General features: G+C 48.0%; 1 protein-coding gene across 1 annotated transcript in view; it reads left to right on the top strand.

The window, feature by feature from the left end:
* The first annotated feature begins 1,713 nt into the window (after positions 1–1,713).
* LOC138966535 (tubulin alpha-1A chain) overlaps positions 1,714–10,000 on the top strand; it is a 10,882-nt gene continuing 2,595 nt past the window's right edge. Inside the window, exons 1-2 of the mRNA XM_070338800.1 lie at positions 1,714–1,871; positions 9,577–9,799. Of these exons, the coding sequence (XP_070194901.1) occupies positions 1,869–1,871; positions 9,577–9,799 (226 nt within the window). The 5' untranslated portion in view covers positions 1,714–1,868. The remainder of the gene's footprint in view (positions 1,872–9,576; positions 9,800–10,000) is intronic.

Genomic DNA, 10,000 nt, shown 5'->3' with positions numbered 1-10,000 from the left:
TATGAAATTTGACATGAGAGTTCCTGGGTATGATATCCCCGAACGTTTTTTTCATTTTTTTGATAAATGTCTTTGATGACGTCATATCCGGCTTTTCGTGAAAGTTGAGGCGGCACTGTCACGCCCTCATTTTTCAACCAAATTGGTTGAAATTTTGGTCAAGTAATCTTCGACGAAGCCCGGGGTTCGGTATTGCATTTCAGCTTGGTGGCTTAAAAATTAATTAATGACTTTGGTCATTAAAAATCTGAAAATTGTAAAAAAAAATAAAAATTTATAAAACGATCCAAATTTACGTTTATCTTATTCTCCATCATTTGCTGATTCCAAAAACATATAAATATGTTATATTCGGATTAAAAACAAGCTCTGAAAATTAAATATATAAAAATTATTATCAAAATTAAATTGTCCAAATCAATTTAAAAACACTTTCATCTTATTCCTTGTCGGTTCCTGATTCCAAAAACATATAGATATGATATGTTTGGATTAAAAACACGCTCAGAAAGTTAAAACAAAGAGAGGTACAGAAAAGCGTGCTATCCTTCTTAGCGCAACTACTACCCCGCTCTTCTTGTCAATTTCACTGCCTTTGCCATGAGCGGTGGACTGACGATGCTACGAGTATACGCTCTTGCTGAAAAATGGCAGCTACTTGACTAAATATTGTATTTTCGCCTTACGCGACTTGTTCTTTCTTGTCGATTGACGGAAGTGTGCCTTACTACTCTTTCTGATTTGCTCTTTTATTTTCATAGTAAATGTGAAAGCGTTCAAATTCTTTATGGTCGAATTTGCTCGAGCGTAAGCCGAGGGCATTCCGCCATTACTTTTGCTTGCCGCCGGGTTAGTGGAACGTCACAGTTCAATTACAAAGAGATACTCTGTCCGTCTGTCTGTCTGTCCGTCCGTTTATTATCGGCGTTCGTGTGTGTTTTCGTAAAGTAAAACTGTTTAAGGAAGAACTGCCTCTAGCGGTTGCAAAAGATAAACAAACAAATGAAAAAAGTGGTAGGCCTGTTGCTCAAGATAAATTCATTTGTTTATTGCCCCTTCTCATGAGAGCTCGCGGCGATGTACAACGACAACGACAACGACAACACACACGCACACACACACAAATACACACGCACACATACACACACACACGCACACACACACGGTTCGCTTCAAGTTGGAGCGTTAAAAGCTGTACCTGTCGTTCATGCCTGTACCGACCCTTACGTGCTGCTTTCAATGTTATATCTCAGTGATCAGTACACACGGGGGTGGCGTGTCTGAGGCGACGACCTGTATACACTTCTTTGTTGTTCATGTGTGTGTATGTGTGTGTGTGTGTGTACACACTTTTTAGCCTGGAGACCAAACCGAGTTAACCAAAGTCTCAGTATACTGTGCCCCACAACCCGAGTATACGTAGGTACACGTAGCTATAATCCCCTCCCTCTCACCCCCACACCTACCCCCCGTTCTCCACCCCTACCAACAGCTAGTCGTGGTTGAGAAAAGTCCCCCCCCCCCCCACCCCCCAGCTTGAAAGACTAATCCAGTCTAATCAAGCCTGCAATTCTTCCAGTCTGCCAATCCAAGGTAACGCAACGTCTTAGTCATGCGATATATTCAAACCTTCTTTAGGCTTACAACAAGCCCTGACAAGCTTTACTCGCCGCGGCGGCAGTTTATTAACGTAAAGGCCGGCGTCTCTAGCAACAGCCTATAGCTACGGCTGGCGAGCAGTATATAAGGAGTAGCGCCCCTTGTTAGAAACAAACAAGACGACAGACCACTCACACGAACACCTTAAGTTCTTGCGTGAGGCTTTGTGTCAGATCAGTTCAACTTCTTTCCCGTCCTAACCTATCAACATGGTAAGCCATTTTTTGACGATCGTTTCTTGTTTGATCATTGTAGCTTTGCTAAATTACATGGCGTAAGACTAGGCTTTTATATAGCCAGCCGGTCAGTCGGTGTGTGCCCGACACCAGCGGGTAATGGTTGCCTGCATACTAAGCACAACCTTGCTCAATGATCGATATTTTATGTCAATACGTTGCATGCTTTCTGTTGTAGAATTTCTATCAGTGATGTGTCTTTTTTCTCTCCACGTATTTTGGTGGGATACCAATATAAAACACGACATCGGGACACAATTTTCAATTTTCCTCGGTCGCAGAAGTTATGCTGTGACTGTGTAGAACAACATGACCTCGCTATTGATCGAAACCATGTCTCTCAAATAAAATGACAAAACAGAAGAGAGAGAACTGTAAAGGAAAAAAATTTGAAATATTCAGTAAGTCTGAACGGGCACACTGATATGTATAGGTCCACATTTTACCATTTGGCGCAAAAACAAGATGTCGTCCGACTAAGCCAGTCCGCGAAGCTACCTGCGCGACAGGTACTACGGCAACACAACTTGACAACTTGACAGCGCGCGGCATGTCACACCGGATTCAAACCCGGCGATGTGACCCATTTCTCCTTTGTGGAATCCAGCCGTAGAAACGGCGTGGCGGCAGACAACTACCCTAAATTCAAGATAGCCCATGCGTGCGATTTTTTTTCCCGGTCACCTAGCAACCGGTAACTTGACCCTCCCTTAATAACAAAAAAATGTAACAGCAGTCTGCTTTTAATTTCGTCACGTATTCCAAGCCAACGATTGAGCGTCTTTAGAGTAGCTGTGCAGGTGGGGTTGTACTTTTCTGAATGGGGAAACTGTGCAATTTACTTTCGACCGCTTTTTTGGTGTGTCTCCGGCTTGACAACACATAACAACTCGGCAGTACCAAAATCGAAAATTTTATTGTAAATTTTCATTTAATAAATATACCTACCCGAATCACATGTAGCATTGACACAATCGGAGATGCTAGGTTCTGTACAGGCTAACCGTCTAAGGGAAGCAACCCCAACCACAAAAGTGTAAACGTAGCCATGGTAATGCCCATACACCCGGGGAGTTACCTCCCCTCGTGCATGCCATGTCACTACTGCTACTGAACACGTGGTTCCTATCATTCGACCTAAAGAATAAATTCTCCAAATCAAAAGCGGGGTTGGCGGGAGGGAATATACTATGTGATTCGGGTAGGTATATTTATTAAATGAAAATTTACAATAAAATTTTCGATTAAATTACATATTCCTACTCCGAATCACATGTAGCAGATTACAACAACAAGGCGGTGGGAAAGAAAAATCTAACTCACTCAAAAAACCTTGCCAAAAACCTGGACCGCTGCCAAAGAATCAGGGCGGTCCCAGTGGGAAAGAAAAACTAACCCACTCAAAAGCCCTTGCCAGGGCTGGCCCACTGCCAACAGGCAGTGAGGGAACCAAGGAAAGTCCTGATTGACAGCCGAGAAGTATCTCAGGCGAAAAGCGAAAGAGACAACCTCAGAGATCCAGAAAGCTGTGCTCAGCACTTCTTCCAATCTCCTAGCCGTAAAAAACAGCACAGGAATAGACCCAAGCCTTGGATAATAACCCTGGCGAGCCAAGGGAAAGACAAGCTTCCCCCCCCCCCTTTTATTGGAAGGAAATGCTAATGTCCTGAGAAGATCCGTGCGTAAGGTTGTCCCCTCAACTGAGAAGGACGAACCCCCGCGGTGACCTTAAGACAACCATGCCAAAGTCTGCAAACCTTGGGATGTAGTAAAGCCCAAAAGGCTTGTGAGAAAGAAGTCAGCTCAAAATAAGAGTGACCAATCACAAATAGAAGGTCGCCAGTTATCCCCTACCAGTCCCTGCGAACGCAGGGAGAGAGGTAGCACCCGACAGCAGCCACTTACGACTGTGCGTAAGCTACCGGAAGTGAGGACCCACGGTGGTCAAAAACCGATGTGACTGGCAACCATAAACAAAATGGCTAAAAGCCAGAATGTTCCCAAAACAGTCTGCTTGAAGGTAATCGAGAGTGAATCAAAAACCGAAAGCAGAAAACCAAGACTGGTAAACGTAACCGTGAAGCCAGCCAGCCATAAGACTCCCGAAACCAGAGTTCTCAGGGAAAAAACAGGCAGTTAACTTCCTAGCCAAATCAAGAGCCTACCTGAGTTTGGCCAGAAAACCCAGAGCGCGTCTGTCCCTGTCTGAAGACAGAGTCCAACGCGGAGAAAAACGGACAACCGCCCTAGACAAAGTTGCCTTTTTGTAGCCGGGTGACTGTAAGGAAACCCGACCCAACAGACGTCATCCTGACTCGCCTCATACTAAGATGAGGAAGAAGAGAGGAAAGGCCCAAGACTGAAGTCACAGGAACCGAACCTTAGCTAAACCTCTGCCCGAAGGAGAAGAGTAGCCAAAACCTGAGAGAGAGGAGGAAAGCCACAAAGAACTACTCCTCAACATCCATTGTCCAAGACAATACCCCCTCAGGAAAACCTGAATGTTACTTCCGAGGCCAACTCAAGCGTACCTTAAGTTCGGACGAAACACCAGAACGCGTCTGATCACTAGAGAAAGACAGAGTCCGACTCGATGAAAGACAACAAGGACCAAAGTCCAAACGTTTGTGGCCAAACAGGGGTAACCTGAAGCCAGAGAACCCCACAAGCCACAAGAAACGGGAAGGCAACAACCACCATCGCCGCAACGTGGAATGGCTGTTGCCCGGCCAAGGCTGCCTATTGGCTGCCAGCTTAGCTTAACCAGAGGAATGAGCATGCTTTTGCTAAGCATGTTTCTGAGTATGCTAGCCTTACCTTCCTTCAACCCTTGTAAAGCAGTCAGAGACCTGGTGATCTCTATTCGACTGAATCTCTACTGCAGGCAAAGTTTAAGCGACTCTCTTTGACTGTTCAGGGAACTGAGAAAGCGAAAGAAACGAGTCCCTCCGACACCCGCCGTACGAGCGTAGTGAAGGAAGGGCAGCCTCATCTGCTCCATGCTCACCCTAGCAAGGGCTGGCCAACAGAGTAGAGAAAGGAGGCAAGTTCCAAAGGCTGAATAAGCAAGAAGGAACAAAAGGTGAAGCCCGTGTAGCCGAAGCCAGCCAAGGCTGAGCATGTTCCGGAACTGAACCATAGTAGAAACAGCGGCAGAACCAAAACAGTAGAGATACCACCTTCGGGAGGAGATGGCCTAGCCAAAACCTCAAACCGTGGTACCTACAAATGGTGACTAAGGAACCGGAAGTAGGAAAGCATCCTATCTTCCCGGAACGGAAGTCCGACATCGACAACAAAGTCAACCAACAAGGAAGCCACCAATGTCGATGCACCCAAGGGAAATCCTGAGCCGAAGCTTGAGCTTCGACGGAAATCCAGAACGTGTTCGATTGCTGACTAAAGACTGAGAACCAGAATAGCTCAGCTACGAACGCAAACCGAAGTCACAGCTGCTGGTGGTAAACTGATGAATGAGAAGACCGGAAACCGGAAAACCATCCAACCGGAAAAAGACCTGACTCATCCCCCTACTGACGGTCGAGAATAGGGGAAACGTCCAGGGCCACCTGAACTGAATAGGCAGTAAACGCAACACCCAACAGGTAAAGTGAAGACTGCCCCGGCTGAGGCTGAAAGCCTAAATGCCCGTAGGCCAGCCGCTGTTCCTCACCCACCGACCTCCGGAGGAGTGTCAGGAAGAGGAGAAGTGTATCCGAACAGAGCCGGAAATGCAGCAGACAAAACCGCAAAAAACGGAAGCGAAAGTTGCATAGAGTAGACTGAGGCCGGAAGCCCAAGCGCCCGTAGGCCAGTCCTCTGTCAACTCCAGTCAAAACAGCAACGTGTACTTGAAATGGAGGACTTATGCTTCCAGTAAAACCGGAAACACCACGCCGACAACGGCTTCTGCACTTGTGAAACACAAATGCCCACGACGGAACAAGAGTGAGACAGGACAGAAGAGGACTGGGGCCGGAACCCGAACGCCCGTAGGCCAGTCCTCGATCAACCCCAGACAAGCCACTACGTGCGCTTGTGATGGAGGACCTATGCTTCCAGACAGGAAGTGTAGGAGGCCGAAACCCCGTCCGGGAAAACCTTCGACGTGACCTCTGCCGCAGCTTAGAGGACAGCGTTAAGCCTTTTTCCCAATAACCAGCACATGTGGAATCGCTGACGACAGACTGAATGTCCGACACAACCGGCGAAAAAACCGAAGTCCACGTACTGGTGGAAGGCCGGTGAAACGGCATAACCGGAAAACCGGAAATCCGTCCCCCCCGACGTCGTCCTAACTCATGCCTCGAACAGGCTAAGAGAGAGAAGACGGCAAGTCTGCAGCCGCAGGAACCGGAACGGCAGTCGACGCGACAACCGAAGGTTGAAACGCTGACTACATCGGCCAGGGCTGAGACAACACCTGCCCGAAGGGCTGGCGTTGCTCCTCAGCTACCTACATCCGGGAGGAAGTGGAAGCGAAAGGAGCAGTAAATCCGGGCGGAGCCGGGAAGCACAAGACGAGACCGCGAAAAGCGGAAGCGCCGAATGCGAGGACGGAGGCCAGAAGCCCGAATGCCCTAAAGGCAACGTCCGGTCAACCCCGGAAACGACCACAGCGGGTGCGTACGTCAGAGGACCTATGCTTCCAGCGAGTGCCGGAAGCGCAGCGCCATAAACGGCTACCGCCATTGCTCCGCCACACAATGGTCTTCAAGGAAGCCAGGGTGTGACTGAACAGAGGACGAATGCCCGGGGGGCAACGTCCGGTCAACTCCGGAAACGACCACAGCGGGTGCGTACGTCAGAGGACCTATGCTTCCAGCGAGTGCCGGAAGCGCAGCGCCGGAAACGGCTACCGCCACTGCTCCGCCACACAATGGTCCTCAAGGAAACCAGGGTGCGACTGAACAGAGGACGAATGCCCGGGGGGCAACGTCCGGTCAACCCCGGAAACGACCACAGCGGGTGCGCACATCGGGGGACCTGGTCAACCCCGGAAACGACCACAGCGGGTGCGTACATCGGGGGACCTATGCTTCCGGCGAGTGCCGGAAGCGCAGCAGTCGGAAACGGCTAGACAACTCCGGAAACGACCCCAGCGGGTGCGTACGTCGGAGAAGTAGCCGGAACCAACTGCCGCCATTGCTCAGCCACACAATGGTCTTCAGTGAAGCCAGGGTGCGACTGAACAGAGGACGAATGCCCGGGGGGCAACGTCCGGTCAACCCCGGAAACGACCACAGCGGGTGCGCACATCGGGGGACCTGGTCAACCCCGGAAACGACCACAGCGGGTGCGTACATCGGGGGACCTATGCTTCCGGCGAGTGCCGGAAGCGCAGCAGTCGGAAACGGCTAGACAAATCCGGAAACGACCCCAGCGGGTGCGTACGTCGGAGAAGTAGCCGGAACCAACTGCCGCCATTGCTCAGCCACACAATGGTCTTCAGTGAAGCCAGGGTGCGACTGAACAGGGGTTTGCGGGTCGTGAACCCGCCGAAAAGAGCTGTGTCCCAGCAGGGACTGTCCGACGGCCTCACGAGGGCCTGTGGACCAGCTCGACTTACTTGAATCGCCAACCACAGCGGTAGAAGACGAAGAAGCAAAACATCCGCCCTAGACAACGTCTCGGCCGGAAGCGTCAAAGAAGCCAACAAGGTGACGTCGCCCACAGACAGCGGGACCAACGGAAGACGCAGGCTTGGAACGCGAACATTTCTTCACAAAGATAACTCAAACACCTGATCTGCTAACGGCAGAGAAGGCGAGGAGAAGAAACAGGACGTACAACAGTATATGACTGCCCCACAAAGTGTTTGTTCGAGGCAGAAAGAGTAACGAACAAAACATAACAAACATGTTAAATTCGAAACCACGACAAGTCCTACGGACTGGTAGATACCTGCTAAAGCCTAGCCAAGAAACTGTCAGCGACGCTGATACACAAAATGGCGGCCAAGCGATAAGTTACTGGACAAAATTTAGAAGTCCAAAACGGACGAAAATTAAGCAATAACAAAAATTCCTGTCAAAGTAATGACGAAATATGAAATGGCTTACCAACTAACAAAGCAGAAGGCAAAAACGCAGGTAAAGTAAGGAGAACCTCACCATAACATAGGCCTAGCCACCGAAATAAGCTGTCAGGAAAGCTGAGCAACCGAAAGTGGCGGCCACAAGATAAGTTACTGAAACGCATTTAGGAGTCCAAACGGACAAAAAATTCAGCAACTATAGATAAAATCCTGTCAAACTAAAGACAAGAAGGAACAAGCTTACCAACTAAACAAAGCAGCAAGCAAGTAAGAAGGTAAAAAAAAACGTTTACCTCCAAAATACATCGGCCTAGCCACAAAAACTGTCAACTCATGCTGACAACAAAAATGGCGGCCAACAGTAGTCACTGAAATATCACAGGTCCAAACACGGACGAAAATCAGCAACTACAACAAATTTCCTGTCAAAATAATGACCAAAATGGAAAGAGCTCACCAACTACGAAGCAGGAGGCAAGATAGACGGTAACGTGGCCGGTGGGTGTCAAAACAACACCAACAGCGCAGCCACAGGGGAGCCCAAAAATACAACAACCTGCTCCCTCGAAAGCTGTAAGGTCGAATGATAGGAACCACGTGTTCAGTAGCAGTAGTGACATGGCATGCACGAGGGGAGGTAACTCCCCGGGTGTATGGGCATTACCATGGCTACGTTTACACTTTTGTGGTTGGGGTTGCTTCCCTTAGACGGTTAGCCTGTACAGAACCTAGCATCTCCGATTGTGTCAATGCTACATGTGATTCGGAGTAGGAATATGTAATTTAATAATATACTCTGCAAATTGAAAGTAGGTGTCAAACCTTTTTTTTTTTTTTTATGTTTGTGATTGGCTAATGAGCAACTACGACTTGCAACGACAACTTTTATTGTCGCCGGGAGCATGTACAGACTTAAAAGTCCTGTATACACTCGGAGTGTACTTAGCCTTTGCCCAAAGCAAAACAATCATGCCTTCAATGAATATAAAACAATTGATAAAAGTTTAAAGGGTAAGACAGGAGGAAAAGGGAAACGAACAGAGAGGGATAAGAATATTTTGTCATTAACTAGAAATGGTACAAGCAAGGATGTGCTCTTTTATCGTGGCTACCAGCCTTTGCTACATTATCATTATGTGTACACGGTAATGACAGCATTACGACTGTTGTAATCGGCTGACTGGGGGGGGGGGGGGGGGGGGGGTCTGTGATCGGAAAGTCAGACCCACTTGCCATGCGAAAGGCTGAATGCAGTGAATTTGAACAACACGATTGTTGACGTAAACGGCGGTCACTACTCGAAATTCCAAGGGCACATGAAGTGAGGACCTGGGACAAATATTAGAATGATGTTTTGGAGGTTGTTTGAATGAGTGCAATTCTATCAGAGCAGATTTGTTCCAACTTTTATCCTTTATTTCTCTGAGTCATCTCAGTAATTTATTTGTCGAGGTCTAAATTGGCGATAAATGATATATTGTAATTTAATTGTTTATAAGTTTTGTTGTTTATTGATTTATCTATATTTGTCACGCATTTATTTGTAAATTGGTCATCATATTTCTCCACATTGTGACACTGACAGCAATCCCACCACCAGAATCGAATAACTGATCTGATGATTTTCTTCTCTCTGTTGTCCAGCGCGAGTGTATCTCCATCCACGTCGGCCAGGCCGGAGTCCAGATCGGCAATGCCTGCTGGGAGCTGTACTGCCTGGAGCACGGCATCCAGCCTGACGGCCAGATGCCCTCCGACAAGACCATCGGCGGTGGTGATGACTCCTTCAACACCTTCTTCAGCGAGACCGGCGCTGGCAAGCACGTCCCCCGTGCCGTCTTCGTCGATCTGGAGCCCACCGTTGTCGGTGAGTTGAGTTCTTAAAAAAACAAAACAAAAAACAGCCACCAGTTTTGGTAAATTCCTCGTCAAATTTTCGTCAGACAGTCGCTGACTTCTTCAGGATGTTTTGCCGGATTTCTTTTAATTTGATTTGAATTCTTTTACAGTAAGCTAAAAAATAAAAACCAAATTGACTGCTGGTGACACAAACAATGCTAAAAAAACG

Source organism: Littorina saxatilis, linkage group LG5, assembly GCF_037325665.1.
Source record: "Littorina saxatilis isolate snail1 linkage group LG5, US_GU_Lsax_2.0, whole genome shotgun sequence".
NCBI lineage: Eukaryota > Metazoa > Mollusca > Gastropoda > Littorinimorpha > Littorinidae > Littorina > Littorina saxatilis.
This window is presented reverse-complemented; position numbering and strand designations above follow the sequence as displayed.